Source organism: Physcomitrium patens, chromosome 13, assembly GCF_059467195.1.
Source record: "Physcomitrium patens ecotype Gransden chromosome 13, ASM5946719v1, whole genome shotgun sequence".
Lineage (NCBI taxonomy): Eukaryota > Viridiplantae > Streptophyta > Bryopsida > Funariales > Funariaceae > Physcomitrium > Physcomitrium patens.
In genome coordinates, this window is record NC_143422.1 from 5,317,857 (window position 1) to 5,333,344 (window position 15,488).

General features: G+C 39.9%; 3 protein-coding genes and 1 long non-coding RNA gene across 5 annotated transcripts; 2 read left to right on the top strand and 2 right to left on the bottom strand.

Annotated features, from left to right (window-relative positions):
* Nucleotides 1–353: 353 nt before the first annotated feature.
* On the bottom strand, nt 354–7,328 carry LOC112290367 (uncharacterized). Of its 2 annotated transcripts, XM_024536544.3 has the most exons (15): nt 7,063–7,328; nt 6,106–6,303; nt 5,532–5,666; nt 5,172–5,322; nt 4,940–5,022; nt 4,668–4,724; nt 4,359–4,568; nt 4,025–4,153; nt 3,121–3,840; nt 2,581–2,773; nt 2,104–2,300; nt 1,877–1,981; nt 1,499–1,653; nt 1,086–1,364; nt 354–879 (listed from the first exon to the last, which is right to left on the bottom strand). In XM_024536544.3, the coding sequence occupies exons 1-15, from the start codon at nt 7,075–7,077 to the stop codon at nt 609–611; spliced, it is 2,898 nt and encodes a 965-aa protein (XP_024392312.1). In that variant the 5' UTR covers nt 7,078–7,328; the 3' UTR covers nt 354–608. The 2 variants fall into 2 exon arrangements, with proteins under 2 accessions (XP_024392312.1, XP_090111367.1); XM_090255241.1 differs by lacking the exons at nt 5,532–5,666; nt 6,106–6,303; nt 7,063–7,328 and having other exon boundaries at nt 4,940–5,054; nt 5,172–5,308.
* Nucleotides 7,329–7,584: 256 nt separating this feature from the next.
* On the top strand, nt 7,585–8,413 carry LOC112290368 (U3 small nucleolar ribonucleoprotein IMP3). The gene has a single exon (XM_024536545.2). The coding sequence runs from the start codon at nt 7,585–7,587 to the stop codon at nt 8,131–8,133; it is 549 nt and encodes a 182-aa protein (XP_024392313.1). The 3' UTR covers nt 8,134–8,413.
* Nucleotides 8,179–9,959, bottom strand: LOC141046092 (uncharacterized). The gene is made up of 2 exons (XM_073538161.2): nt 9,737–9,959; nt 8,179–9,507 (listed from the first exon to the last, which is right to left on the bottom strand). The coding sequence occupies exons 1-2, from the start codon at nt 9,957–9,959 to the stop codon at nt 8,510–8,512; spliced, it is 1,221 nt and encodes a 406-aa protein (XP_073394262.1). The 3' UTR covers nt 8,179–8,509.
* On the top strand, nt 9,374–12,867 carry LOC141046093 (uncharacterized). The gene is made up of 3 exons (XR_012218782.2): nt 9,374–9,514; nt 9,759–11,814; nt 12,331–12,867. It is a non-coding gene; the product is annotated as an uncharacterized LOC141046093 (long non-coding RNA).
* Nucleotides 12,868–15,488: the final 2,621 nt, after the last annotated feature.

Sequence of the window (15,488 nt, forward strand, 5' to 3'; positions counted from 1 at the left end):
AGGTTTACAGCATCCCCAGCAATAAGCAATAAGGTATTCTAAATTAATAGATGATGAATGTTCAATAAGGAGTATGGAACTACTTCCATAGTAGTTGTGAGTTTGATTCAGAATATAAATTGGATCTGGGCAAGTGTTCAAAAACCTTCTTCAAAAGATCCTGCAAATTATTCGATATCTGGAGGTATTCTTTACGACTTGACCATGTTTCTTATTTTCCTATTTTCTTTTTTGAATTTGAGGTAATAAATATTATTTCAAGTTAGACACATCTTATACTCTTGATAAATGTGTTAAAAGTTCCAAGTTGAGCTGTACCTATTCCCATCAATAAATGTAGCTTGAAACAGATAGTTGTGCGAGCTCCCTCCTAGTAACATTTAATCAGAGCCAATAATACAAGGTTTGATCTAACAGGCAGATTTAGACTGAGCAAGGTGCTATCCATGGTAAAATCGGAGACTTCAAAAGGGGATTTCTGACATTGTTTGGCTCATGAGCAAGATTGTGGAATAATTTTTAAAATAAACCATCTACTATTATCTGCACCTTCAATAATCAGCGCAGAAGTACGAAATCTCAGCCTGTCACATAAACCTACAACAACACTACCTCTTCTTTCTCTTGCTGCTTCCTTTCCCAAGTTGCCCTGATTTAAAAGCAGATTCTTGTTGTTGCAAGAAGGACATGGCTTTGTTATACTTCTCTTCCCTTTCTTGTTGCAATACTGCATTTTCCTTCGCTTTTTCCTCAGCCAAGAACCAGTTATCTTTCCTGAGCTCTCGTGCAGCACCTTTTGCTTCCCGTTTGAGCTGCTTTTTAAGCTTCTTAGTTTCAGCTCTCTCCCGGTCTGGATCGTAGTCTCTACCTTTGACATAGCTGCAAAACGCGAAGGCGGATTACATTCCATTAGCAGGGTTCTTCATAAACAAACCATGAAGAGGCGACACAAAACAGATGTTAATGAAAGGGATCATCACAAGAAACTGTTGATACCTACCAGAAAGAAAGTTGTTCGCAACTAACCAGATAAATTAAAGCTGCAAATTCGATCGAAACAAAAGAAAGAGGTACAGAGCACTTACTTTTCTTCAAATTGAGGATTGTATGTTTTGATAGGGACTGGCTTACTCATCCTCATAAGCAAAGGAAGCCGGGTAGTCTCATGCTCTTTCACCTTCTCTGCTATGAATTGGCTTACTTCGGTGGTCAAAACCATCAAGGCTTCTGGAAGTGCATTGTTATTTTTCAATGCGTCTAATAAAGATGCGAAAGGCGAGAAAACCTCTGGGAAGGACGCGATGTTGGAATAGACTTCCACAAATCCACTAACGGTCTTAATCACACTGTACAAAATCCCCACTCTGCATAGCCAATCAAAAAACGCACCCAGGGTAAACGATAGCTCGAAGACCTAGTACTTGTACACTAAAAGAATTCACCTAAAAACAGAAACTCAAATACCAAGCTACAAAAGTGAGCCAAAACAAAACCATACTTGAATGAATCAGATTCAAAGGTCGAAGAAGAACTATCTGCCGTAAGCAAGCTTGTAAAGTCTAAAGGTTGCACACCCTCGACTGTAGACGTTGCGCTTGAAAGCTGCAACCACTGTTTGGAAGCTACAAACTCCACCAAGTGGGAAGGACAGTGCTGTCATAACAGAGACTCATATTAGCATTGAACATTAAGTTATTGATGAATACGGTCACAAGATAAGTAATTACAAGATGAGAGGTTCACACCTAGTAACAACTCCAGTATCGTTGAGCTCCTGTTTTTATCAACACGCCGTTACAGATACTAAATTGCACTAATAAGATAGCACTAGAACAGACAGGTTTGGTGGCAAATCTGTGATAAGCAGAAGCCTTACAAGAGACAAATTTTTGGATCGATTCATTTTGGGCAAGGCAGAAAGAAGGAGAGCTTGCAGAAAGCTGAGAGCCTCTGGACAGAACCTCCGTGCTGGCCTCATAACCTGTACATGGAGTTCAAGCGTTTAGGTGACGCAAATCAATCACAAAGATACAATGAGACTAACAACAGTTCGTAAAACAAAAATAGAAAATTCATGGTACCGTAGAAAAGAGATGTACTAACCGAAAGAAGAAGTGAGCAAATGAAGGTGCCAACTGCAACATCATGACCAGATTTAACAGGACAACGCAGCAAGTACTCGGACATGAGGAGCATTGCTGGAGTCATGACAGCATGACGAAAATCGGAGGGAGGAAAGATCATCGACCAAAGCCTGAAGAGTAGCAAGGTTCGGTTTGAAGGCCAGGAACTGATATCATCTGTCACAACCAAGGCGTTGAAATTGATTAGTAATATACTGGATTGCATCAATTAAAATTTGGTTTAGTATTAGCTAGAGGAGCCATCCCAGTATTCAACAACAGTTCTGCCATCGTAGAGAAAACTTAGATGCTATTGATCACATCACGATGTACACCTAACACATTCTTCAAAACATGATTCTATGCAAAATTGAAAGATGTACTTTGTACCACTGCTTCAAGTAGGCTGCAATGCAAAACACAGGTTATACGAAAAGTTGTAAAACTCGTGGTTTACCTTGACTGTGCAGCTTCTCAGATAGCTGTTTCTGCATGCGTATAATACGCTCACGGGCACACACAGCAGCATAATAATGTGTCTCTCCGCTTAGTTCTATCAATGGTTTCACCAATGCGTTAACTCTTTGTAAATTTAAAGGACGTTCGCCTGCAATAGTGGCGAAGTACTGAAGCAACACATTGTAGAAGACCTGCAGACACACCAACGCAAGGTCATCAATTATTCTGTTTTACTAAGATCGAGAGTTCGTCAGTGATTTCCTTCTAGTTGATTACCTTGCCGTGAATAGATCACGTGGACTTCTACTTTTTTACCCAGAGGAAAATCATAATATTATCTCACAAGTAATGACACGTTCGAACAAACAGAAGGAATATTTGTCACTCAAATTATGTGAAGGGCACTATTTTCGAATCACTAATTCTAAGGCACACGAGCACACACAAAGCGGCATAAACAAAGCGGGACTGTTCAATACGACATCTGAAACAAAGCGGGACTCGCGTGGGAATAGACAAGAAAGGGGAGGAAACACACCTGCATCTTCTTTCGATTCTCGGCAGCCAAACTAATAGCATTGCACTTCCGTATCCTTTCCACTGCAACTTCTAAGTCTTTAATAGACCTACTATCAACTAATTGACGGAAGTCGACCAAAGTTTGTGGCGCATCAATCACATAAGGAAGAGCACTATCTAGCTCGTTTCCACCTGAAACTGGTTTCTTCGCTTTCTTAGCTTTCTCAGCTCTTAGGGGTATTTTCAGTTCTTTTTCTAAGAGATTTTTGACTTGTTCTTCTGGCTTAGGACCACTTTTAGCTGCAATAAGTTTATCCAACAAATTTTGATCTTTCGCGGACAACTTAGGTATGCCTTCAATGCCTGCTAATTCATCCTCACTATTTTCCCAATCTTCATCCTCAGATCCTTCACTCTCATCCTCATCATCAGAACCTTCTGAGTCAGCATCTTCCTCCGATCTGGCACTAGAACCATCGTCATCATCTTCTTCGTCTTCGTCTTCATCTTCATCTTCATCTTCATCTTCATCACTATCGCCTTTTCTTGCTAATACTTCATCAACCCAACCATTCTCCTGGTATTCGTCCTCCATCACAAAGTTCTCACCAAGATCATCACCAGAAATTTCTCTCCTCTTCTTCTTCTGCTGCCGCCGAGATTCCTCCTCATCTTGATCACTTTCGGCTTCATCAGATTCTGATTCTGCTCCACCAAGCATCCGCTGCTTGCGTTTCCTCTGTATAAAAAAATTGACTAGTTTATTGAGCAAGAAAGAAACCTCGATAGTTTTTCGTTCTACTCATTCCACACCCGGCTTTATAACAACGAACAAACATTGCATGGTGATTTCTGTTCAAAAAATACATAACCATAACAATAAAAATATAAATTTTAAATGAATGGTAAAACAGACTGATCACCTCAAGGTCTTCCAAACGCTCGCGCTCCTCTTTAGCTAATTCTTCTGCAGTTTTTGACCGATCTGAGGCATGTCCCCTAATCTCAAAACCCATCTCTTTCACCAGCTTATCATACTCATCAGGTTTTTCCTGTGGCATTCAGGAGGGATGTCTCAGTTTTACATCATGATACAGACAAACAATTCAACAGAGTTACAGCAGAATTCCCTGACATCAAAATCAAGAAAGTCTAAATATATTGTTCCAGGTGTGTCACTTGTCTGCATAACGCTGGCATTATAAAATTATAAGATTTTTAATTGGGAGAACCCGTAAGATGTAAAAAAAACTATACCTTCACTTCCAGTGTTTGATCGCCAGCTATCAGTGCTTTCAACGCACTGCCACTTCCCGAAGCTCCTTTTGAAAGCATGGACTTCAAAGCATCTACTTTCTTGGGACGCACAAGGGACAACAAACCACTCGACTGAGCCAGTGCAGTAAAATCAGCGTCTAGCTTCTCCTTAAGTTCGTGATCTTCTTCCTTCTCCTTCGCCTTTTGAGCCTGCAGAACCAATGACAATGAGTTCCTTTTTGTACAAGAATTTTACATTTAATATAAAATGCACTCTGCTGCATGATTGATTTGACCTCGGAAACTTACCTTGAAAAACTTGCTCTTAGCAATAACTTCTTCCATAATTTCTTTCTTAGTACGCTTCTGCATCCAACATCCCACTTTATCTTAGTAACTATGTACATTGTCTTTCTGTAAAAGTGAGAGGCATTTGTCGTCGATCAGCGAATTTACAAGTGAATATAAACACAGCACCGCTATTTTGAAAATCTTCAGCTAGCATTCCTAGAGCCAACGAGCTACAACTGCAAGGAAACAGAACATTCAAAAAGTCGAAATATGCAACACAGTAAACTCACCTTTCCCTCTCCATCCTCCTCTCCGGCATCCTTCCCAACAAACCCACCACCAAAATGCAGGTCCCTCACTATCTCCTCGTTCACTGCAAGCCCACAACGTATACACGGCCCGCTCCTATGTCACAATCCCTTGGAAGCTGTGTCATTTTTTGATGAAAATACAAAAGAGCTAGTAAAAAAAACAGTATTAATACAAAATGGCAAAGCATAACATGGAGAATGAAAAACATACATCCATCATCATCCCCATCACTCTCAATAGAGATGTCATCCTTGAAGTCATCGAATGTTGAAAGTGCATTTCCGCCATGGGTAAGTAATTCTGTTGGTTGTTCATCATCATCATCTTCGAGAGCGAACTTCTTCTTTTTTTGCATTTGAACCTGCAGTACCATCAGAAGTCTGTTAACATGAACGTATCAGGGACATGAAAAGTTAAAATCCAAAATCTTGGTGCAACGCAAACATGTCAGCAGATGATGCCCATCCAATACTTCGTTAAGAACCGAGTGCACATAGGGTGGTGGACGTCAGTAATGGATCAAAAAGCACACTGCTTGGGCATACTCATGAGATGGACGGAAGTAGTTACCATGCGCTCCTTTTGGAATCGAAGAATTGCTTTGTCCTCATCGCCCAAACTCTCATCGTGCTCCCCAAAACGAGAATCTAAGAAAGCATTCGTCTTCCCCCGCTGCTTGTACTCAGGTAACAAAGACTTTTTCCTCTGCAAAAGTGAATAAAGAATCAGCATCGTTATTATGATAGGAAAACACCAGAATCTTGTCTTCCCTGTTGGCCACATATTGACTAATCTCAGCGTTTCTGGTTGACTACTAAAAAGCGAAGCAGCTTCCTCAACTGTCACTGTACATGCAAGTGATTTGCGTAACAAGTTTAAATACGTAGGTAAACTACAGACAATGTTACCAAAAGTGGAATTGGAAAAACAACAAACTCAACTGTAATGTCCATCTGATACGGACGGCAAGACCTTTGACCTACCATAAAAACAACCAGCTCATTGCCCAGCCCAACAACACAGAAAGCTCTCACCCAATTTCGATGTTGCATCTACATTCTTTCACTTATAGCTGTTCATGAGAACAACGGACCAACCTCACAGTAGATGTGTAATTCACAATACTGGGTCAACATGCTCGCACCTTTTCTACCGCTGCAGAGCGAGCTAGTCCGACGCGCTTGGCATCTCCCCCTTTCTGCTTCTTTCCCAAGACATCAAACTTCCGCCTGGTCCAAAGCGTTTCGAACACATTCTCCGAATGTCCGCCTTGTGTCTTCGGACCCCCTTGCTTCCATCTCCCTGACTTCCCACCGCCCTGCTTATGCTTACCGACAGGTACCTGCACAGAAGATAAAAGAGCAAGTTAGTCCATAAGAACGATATACTAAGACAAAGAAAAAACACACAAATAAATAAGTAGAATTGCGGCACGCTGCTCTGCAGCTCCGTCTCTTTGATCTTCAGAGGCGATGACTAACAGGTATAAACAAGTGATCGATCCAAGTTTGCTGCGAGTCTAAAATTGATCTGTTGTCATAGAGGAATTTAGCCGAAAACAAAAAAGTAGTTTCAGCACAAAGGCATGATAGATGCCATAGTCACTGTGTACATGAGAACCAAGAAATGTTAGCAATCACGTGCTGCAGCTAACAATAAGAGCAGAAAAGTTCAGAAGAACAAAACCTAAGTCACTAATTCATCGTGTACGGAAATTGAAGAACATTACAATGTTTCAAGCGCAAATCAATAAATGATCACGAGATTCAATGCTTAATTGCACCCTGTCAAGCCATGTGCAGCTCATTCACTAACAGAAGGCAAAATTAAAATCCTGAAAAGGAATCCAGAACGTAGACAAGGCGTGTCGTCTCCAATTCCAAAACTAGGCCTTCAATAGCTGGAAACATTCACAAAACAAGACATGATCCCTCAACGACTGCGAGGCTCAGTTGCTGCCGCGCTACTCTTCTCATCTTCACAAGTTCAACCATTGTTAACCCCTGATATCAAGCCCAGAAGGTTCTTACAACAATATTTCTTACTTCCCAACAAACAAATCTACAAGCAGCAGTGAAACCAGCCAGGGAATCGCTTGCACCTTCTTCTTCTTCATTGCGACAGCAGAGACAAGACGCTGCTAGCGACGATTTACGCGATACTAATGGATCTACTCCAGCATTGGAAATCGCATGCTCTTCGAATTCGATACTTGCCAACCTTCAATTCACTCAGTCCGGCGACACAAATATGCCGAAGAGTCCGACAATCGGTCTATCGTTCTAGAGCAGTTAAAACCCTAAACCCTTAAGCATCCAGCCGCAACAAAACCTCGGTGACCTTCACTAAAAAGTTAACTTTAAGCTCGTCCTTTTGCTTTTTCGCACCTTGACGCAGACGCGCGACAGTGGCAGACTTGGCGGTTGAATCCCATCGGTAGAAGAAACGAAGAAGGATTTAGGCTTTTAGGGTTTCAACAGTTAGGCAACTGTGTGGTGGAAGAAATTCACTGAAAGGTTGTGTGTCCCGTGGAGATTTGCGTGCGGAATTGGAACCAACTGTGAGAGTTAACGTTGCTGAGGAAAAGGTTTAATTCGCGTGAAGGGAGGACGAGCGAGGCAAGATGAGGAAGTTGAAGTATCATGAACAGAAGCTGCTGAAGAAGGTGAATTTTTTGGAATGGAAGAAAGAGAGAGGGGAGCACGAGCTGCGTGTGATGCGACGTTATCACATTACCGGGCGCGAAGATTATCAGGAATACAACAAGATTTGCGGTATGGTGACGAAGCTGGTGACCATGCTGAAGAAGATGAATCCGCAGGACCCTACCCGGATTGAGATGACGGAAGCTCTTCTGGAGAAGTTGTATAGTATGGGCGTGATACCGTCTAAGAAGAGTTTGGCGCTCTGCAATAAGCTGACGGTGTCGACAATTTGCCGGCGTCGTCTCGCCGTCGTTATGCTACGGCTCAACATGGCGGAGAATATGCGAGAAGCAGTGACGTTCGTGGAGCAAGGTCATATACGTGTCGGTCCCGACACCATCACTGAACCTGCTTTCTTGGTGACTCGGAATATGGAAGACTTCGTTACCTGGGTTGATTCCTCTAAAATCAAGCGGAAGGTTTTGCAGTACAACGACCGCCTCGACGATTATGATCTTCTCAACTAATAATCTCCCGGGACTTTTTGATTTTCCTTCATGGCCCTCATGGTGTTTTTCTAGCTTGAATCTGCAGAATTTTAGCAAGCTTAGGGTGTAGTGTGTTCCAACACCTCCAATGTACTAAGTCTATTCCTTCATGCCGCTGCATCGACGAAAATTAGGCGCAATTTTCCTTGTAAATGGAGTGTTCAATGTGCGTAGCATATTTTCCAGCCAGTGTTTTCTGTAGGGCAACCAATTTTTATGGAAACATGAACTCACTTTAATATACCGATGTTGAGCACAACTCTTGTCTACTTCTGAGCATCTCCACTGTACATAGTCTATTGGCCGCCCACCGTCGTCTCTGGTTCAAATGAACGAGTACGGAATGTAAGGCCAATTATCTTCTTATCTTTTTATCGATTGGTTTTCTCTTTAATGTGAGGGGAGATCTTCTCTTGTTCTTTGCCCTCGTATTTGAATCCACCTTCTCTATCTTCGTATTCACCTTGTTTTGCAAAAGAGCAGCTTGAAGCAGCTCAGAGCCACCTTGGAGCTGAAGCATCCTCACCAAGCCATGAGGCGGAACAAATACTGGAAGGGTCTCTGATGGTGAGTACACGCTCATTATCTTGCATAGTTTTTTTGCAATTCTCACTTCGTCAGGATTTTCGGATTGAACGAAGTTCTGAAACTCTCCACATGTGAAGGTTTTGACGTGGATGCCTTTCACTCGGCCACTGCGGGACACGAGGAGGGCTCCATTCGGGTCTGGGAGGTTACTGTAAGTGGCCACCCCTTGCATCCATTCAGATAAGCAGACGTTGCCAGAAATGATAGTTGGGTGGTCTGCAACTGTAGACGCAGATGCAGGGGCTCTCCAAATTCTTGCTGGCTTCCCTGGTTTGATTATTTTCTCAAATAACTTTTGAGTGCAGTGTTTTGATGGATCTTTAGGATAGAAGAAACAGTAAATATAATCACCTTCTCTCGCATCTGTGGCAAGTTCTAGATGCGATAATGGCGTCCATGGTTTTTTTAACGGTTTAACAGGCTCTAACACACATATATCTGCATCTTTATCCATACTTTTCACCTTTGCTTCAAATGCCAATCGACCTTGATGATAGTTAGGGTAGACGACATGAATTTTGTAGCGTGAGGGATCCTCGACAGAATCGTAAATTGTATGCAGAGCACAAATAGAAGCACCCTGATCGTCCATCAAACCCACGGTACCCACACAGCTTTCTGCTGCAGTAGAAGATGCCGCTTCGTTGGGATTTGAGGTGTTGTGCAAATACACCCGTCCTACATGGCCGGTCACTTTTTCAAATGACTGCCTCAACCACTTTGAATATTGCGGATCTTCCGGTTGTTCTTCAAGTAACGTATCGTCTGCAAGGTAAACGTCTTATCGCTTTTACTAATCGAATGATTTAATACGCTTAAAGTTTCTTAATTTCTTTTCGTTAAACGACATTTTCTTCTTCATCAGTTGGCAACATGCTAATTAGGCTGTTGATTTCGTTAAATCTCTCAACAGAAATAATTTAAGATATATTCGTCTTGTTAAAACATTTAAGATTAATGTGTTGGATTTGATATGCAAATAGCAAATGATTACCGAGTATTGGTGCTGCTCGCAGGGTAATTCGGTCTCCAGGAATCTCAGCGTTGTCATCAGGGGAAACGAAGTTATTGCCGCGCATGACCTCCACGCACCAAGCATGTGGAATGCCAAACTCTCTCACTCTGTTCTTTAACTCATAGAATCTTGGTGCCTCCTTGTTCCATTCAATCTTTTTCATCCCGTCCTGCTCGGGCAGTTGGACTTCTAGGACCAACATGGTTCACAGTTTGCCACCAAATTTGGATTATGCACAAGCACAGCATCTAAAACCGACTGTAGACTTTATGTGTTATTGCACTTCACGTGTCAATTGCACGATATCGTGCATGTATCACCGGCCAATTCGAAAACAGGGGTCCACAGTGCACAGTCATGGTAGTTGACATGAGTAATGCCAGGTTTTTCTCACTTGCACCAATACTAAGAGACGAGTCACTAGTTAAGATACCTAGGGATTTCAGAGGATGTGAAATACCTCAAAATTAGTGCAATTTCAGGTTTTATTATTGTAGTTTATGAGTCCCTCCCAACTAGCCTTGATTACTGTCATGCCGTGGTGGCATTGATGGTGCGGGATGTAAACACCGAACAGTTCTTCTCTTTGTCGAAATTCTAAGAAGCTTTATGTGGGGTTCCAAAGAATCTAGCATGAACTAATAGGCTGTATTTTTTCCTACGTTCAGTCTATTGCAGAACATCCTAATTATACCAAAGCAAATCGCAAGAGGTTAGGGTACTGAATTATTGACTTAAAACATGTAATACTTGCTTGCAGACGCAGGGATGAACTGAAGACCAGGGATTCCACCTCTCAGTATGTTGTCTGCAGCCAATTTATCCTTATGTCAGTGATTTCATACAAACGTTACCGAGTACCGTTAGATTTCACTTGGCTGAAGAGTAGTGAGGGAACGTTTTCCAACGATGCATAAAAAGCTTCTGGGAGGCAATACTTGTCGAGTGCAACCAGCACAACGATGGCGGCCGAGAACAAACTGGACACCATGTGGGGGTGAAGCGTGGTGACTGATATCGGCATCTTGAGAGCCCAGAGAGGATCAACTTTTCTACATGCTAATCTTTGCAACGTTTGAAGAAGATTAGTACAAGTCCAGGTTCAAGCGGCACCACATGAAACGGTTAACGCCCAACAGTCGCATCCTTACAAGCCCTTCCATGCATTTCTGACCCATTTGACGTTATATTCTTGTAGATTAGGCTATGTTCTTCCTCTCAGTTGTCGGTGGAGTTAATGTGGGGATGCTTTTGCTATCACGTCTAGCTCTTTAGATTTAGACCCAGCTGCTGATATCGAAAACTTGCACAGCTTGTTCCTGCATTTGGTGTTTCAAAAACTCGTTCACAGTCCTCCCCCTTTTTTTATGCTACTATCACGTTCCATTGTCTAGCAGTTGAAGTGCCTTCTGTTGTGTTATCGAGGTTGTATGAATGTGGTAGTGTATTGTAAATTTCATCTAAAAAATTATCACATAGGATTATATTCTATATCCTTCTTTGAGTGAACTTCAAAGACTAGTGGAAGTTATGATTTTCTATTCTGTATTGTTGCTTCTTTCAAAGAGTTGAAAGAAGGATTATGGTTACAAAAGCAAAAGGTCAGTATTGTGGGTTTGAAGTATTTAGTGCTTTGGATTGAGATTGAAAAAATAAATCCAGAACGAAATAAAAATAAAAACAAATGAAGATCTAGAATGGGAAGTTTCAACTTGTGTGGTTTATTAGCAAATTCATCAAGAATTACATAAATTGATTTATTTTTATTAAATTAATTATTACAAGTTAGACTTAACGAATGTTGCTTTGTATACTTTCAACTTAATCGGAGTATTGATATAATAATTGAAACAGTAATTGCAAGTATTGATATAGTAATTGATACAATAATCAAAGTATTGATACAGTAATTGCAGGGATTACCTACAAAATTGATTATATTGTTTTTTGATTGCGAAGCTCTATATTGTCATACCCAATTTTATTGGAGCAACCGTGGTTGTATCAAGCTAAAGCTCAAAATGACTGGGGCTATGGTACATTGACAATTGAGAAAGGTAATGATAAAATTGTACTTCAAATGTACTTTGTCTAATATCACGGAGAAACTCAAGTTGCCAGTTCAGAATTCACGTCGGATTGTGAAGTTGAGTCTACAAAAGGAGAAATTGGTGCATCTGATCCAATTTATGCTGATACAAGGGAAGTAGTCAAGCACACTAGAATGAAATACCAGTGTAGGGGACCGGGAGAGTACTTAGTTCCTCCAGATATTATTGATGATTCTGATCATATGATTGCATATTGGATGAATAGACAAGATATTAATCACGTTAGTACTATGGAACTGGAGTTGGAAAGTTCTAATGTGTCAAATTTTATAAAAGATTCTGGAATTGAGTAGAACATTATTCCGGAGACTCCTAAAATTCCACGATGTCAACCAATTAATTTAGGTATAGGAGAGGCTCCCCAAATCATTCAGATTTACGATGGTATAAAAGGCAAGGAGAAAGAAATTTGGGTGGATTACTTTTTAATGCATAAAACTACTTTTGTATGGTCGTATGCAGATTTGAAAGGAATTCCACCTAAAGTTTAAGAGCATCGAATTATATTGGAGGAGAACGCTACACCTGTACACCAAAGACAACATCGACTTAATCCAAAATACTCACTTATGGTAAAAGAAGAGTTGGATAAACTTTTGGAGGTTGGATTTATCTATCCAGTTCTTTTCAGTGAATGGGTTTCACCAATTGTTATGGTGCCGAAAAAGAACAAAAAAATCCAAATTTGTCACGATTTCCGAAAACTTAATGCGACTACCAAGAAGGATTATTTTCCTTTATCATTCACGGATAGTATATTGGATGCTGTCGCTAGACATGAATGTTATTCATTTCTTGATGGATTCTCCGGTTATAATCAAGATAAAATTGCAAAAGAAGACCAGTTAAAAACTACTTTAACTACAGATTGGGGGACCTTTGCCTATAAGATTATGCTGTTTGGACTTTGTAATGCACGAGCTACATTTCAAAGGATAATGACGCAAGTGTTCCAAGATTATCTACAAATTTCAATGGAAATATTTCTAGATATTTTTTGTACATTTAGTACGAGAGTCAGGCATTTAGAATGTCTCGGTCAATGTTTGAATCAATGTGCCAAATATGGAATTTCTTTAAATTCAAAAAAGTACCAATTTGGTGTGCATTCTGATAAACTATTGGATTATATAGTTTTGATGGCAGGCATTACTACAGATCCAGATAAAATAAAGATTGTAGTAGAATTAAAGCAACCAGATATTGTTACGAGTGTTTGAGCATTTGTCGACCATGTTAGTTATTATCGGCAATTTATCTATCTATTCACAGTTATTTGCCTTTCCTTGAAAAATCTCTTGAAGAAACCACCAACCAATGGAACCAATCCAGTTTGGACAAACGAATGTATAATTATATTCGAAACATTGAAACAGAAATTAGTTTCAGCACCAATATTGGTGGCACCTTGTTGGACAAAACCATTCCAAGTTTATGTGGATGCATCTAATGTCGCGATTGGTTCTGTGCTAAGCCAAAAAGATGACCGGGGTTTTGATCACCCTATTTATTATGGAAGTCGTCAATTGGTAGTAGCTGAAAGAAATTATACAACAATCAAAAGAAAAGCATTGGAGATGATTTATTCCGTGCAAAAGTTTCGACATTATCTTCTTGGTTATAAATTTGTTTTCCATGTTGACCATGATGCTTTAAAATATATGATTAATAAGCCTCAATTGAGTGGTCATATTGCACGATGGATTTTACTCTTGCAAGAATTTGACTTTATTATTCAAGTAAGACCAAGAAAATCACATTCCAATGTGGACCATTTATCTTTGTTATCCAATATATTGGATAATGAACCCATTATCGATGCACTATCCAATGCGGAACTGTTTGCAATAGATGTAATTACTCTGGAGTATAGTGAAATAATTCAATACATGATATTTTAAACCTTTCCACCCAATTTTAATGAAAAGCTTAAACGATGCTTAATATTAAAATATGCACCTTATACGATGATTGGTGAAGCTTTATATAAATAAGGCAAGGATGGAGTTTTGCGATGCTATATTATATCAGAGTGAAGTGAGTATTATATTGGAAGGTTGCGACTTGGACAATTATGGTGGACATTTTGCGGGAGACAGCATGGCTCGTAAAGCTTTACATGCTAGTTATTGGTGGCCAATAATGTTTGTAGATGCCCATCAATTCATCCGTCATTGTGACCAATGTCAGAGAATGAGTCGATCTATTGGAACTTCAGCAATGCCATTGATACCAATTCTGGCTCAAGCGCCTTTTGAAAAATGGGGAATTGATTTTGTGGGACCAATTGCATCAGCCTCGAGAAATGGAAAAAAATGATATATACTGGTAGCAATGGATTACGTAACAAAATAGATTGAAGCCATAGCTATGAAAATCGATAGTGCAAGTACAATAGCAACTTTTTTGTATGAAAATATTATTACATGGTTCGATTGTCCACAAGAATTGATTAGTGATCGAGGAACTCATTTTATAAATAGTACAATCAAAGCACTTACAGCTAAATATGAGATAAAATATCGGAAGACTACACCATATCATCCTAGAGCCAATGGACAAACAAAAAAGACTAATGGAATTATATGTAAAATCTTAACAAAAACAGTTTTAGGAGCGAGAACAGATTGGGACATTAAGTTTTTTGCAGCTTTATAGGCATACCATATTGCGTATAAAGTTACTACCAATGCTATGCCTTTTCAATTGGTTTATGGCCAGGAAGCAATATTACCTATTGAATTTGAAGTCCAAAGTTTACGAATTGCCATAGATAATAGTTTGGGAGATCATGATTCATTACGGCTTTGTTTAGAAGAATTAGAAAAATTGGATGAAACTAAAGCCAATGCATTAATGATCATGGAAAAATGAAAGAAGACTTATTATGATAGTAACCTTAGACCAAAGACTTCTATGCCAAATGATTTGATATTTCTTTATGATAGTCGATTTAAAAAATTTCCAGAAAAATTTCAAGTTCAATGGCATGGGCCATATCGAGTTATTAACGGATTTCCAAATGGTTCAGTGCAATTGGAAGATTTTATGGATACTAAATTTACGACATGGATCAATGGCAATCGGCTTAAACTTTACTATACATAAACCTGGGACAAGTTTTGTATTACAAAAAGAGGGGATAAATAATAATGATGATAGGGTAATAAATGTAAGGTGATAAGAAGTGTGAGGAATATAGATGGGATTAGTGACGACGGTAGTAAAGAGTGGTTGTCAGACCTAGTTAGTAGGATATTTCATCATGACGAATCATGGAAAATAAGAGAGAGTCGACCCAATTGATTGGACCATAGTAAGAAGTAGGAGGGGCGCTCTTGACAAGCATCATGTTTTCTTTTGTATAAGCAGCCGTTTATGTGTATTTTGAGAGATTAGTTGTGAGTGCTTGCTTGTGTTAGAATACAATGGCAATTGACAAGACTAAGAGGTAGTTGAATAGGGAGAGAAACAACGCAATGTAAGGCGCAAGGATGAGTTGCCATCACTAGGGTGTATTATTCTGACTAATATGGAGTCGATCCGATTAGATGTTTGTTGGACTAAAGAGAAGTAGCAGGATTTTTGAGGAGAGCATAGGCATGAATTTTTGTGCATTT

Excerpts from the sequence above, each read along its gene's own strand:
- LOC141046092 (XM_073538161.2), bottom strand. The coding sequence starts at position 9,959 with ATGTTGGTCCTAGAAGTCCAACTGCCCGAGCAGGACGGGATGAAAAAG. Across the intron at positions 9,508-9,736 it reads GCGAGCAGCACCAATACTCG|ACGATACGTTACTTGAAGAA; the intron begins GTAATCATTTGC and ends TTTACCTTGCAG.
- LOC112290367 (XM_024536544.3), bottom strand. Across the intron at positions 5,023-5,171 it reads TGATGGGGATGATGATGGAT|TGAACGAGGAGATAGTGAGG; the intron begins GTATGTTTTTCA and ends GTGGGCTTGCAG. Across the intron at positions 1,365-1,498 it reads TTTGAATCTGATTCATTCAA|AGTGGGGATTTTGTACAGTG; the intron begins GTATGGTTTTGT and ends TTGGCTATGCAG.
- LOC112290368 (XM_024536545.2), top strand. The coding sequence starts at position 7,585 with ATGAGGAAGTTGAAGTATCATGAACAGAAGCTGCTGAAGAAGGTGAAT.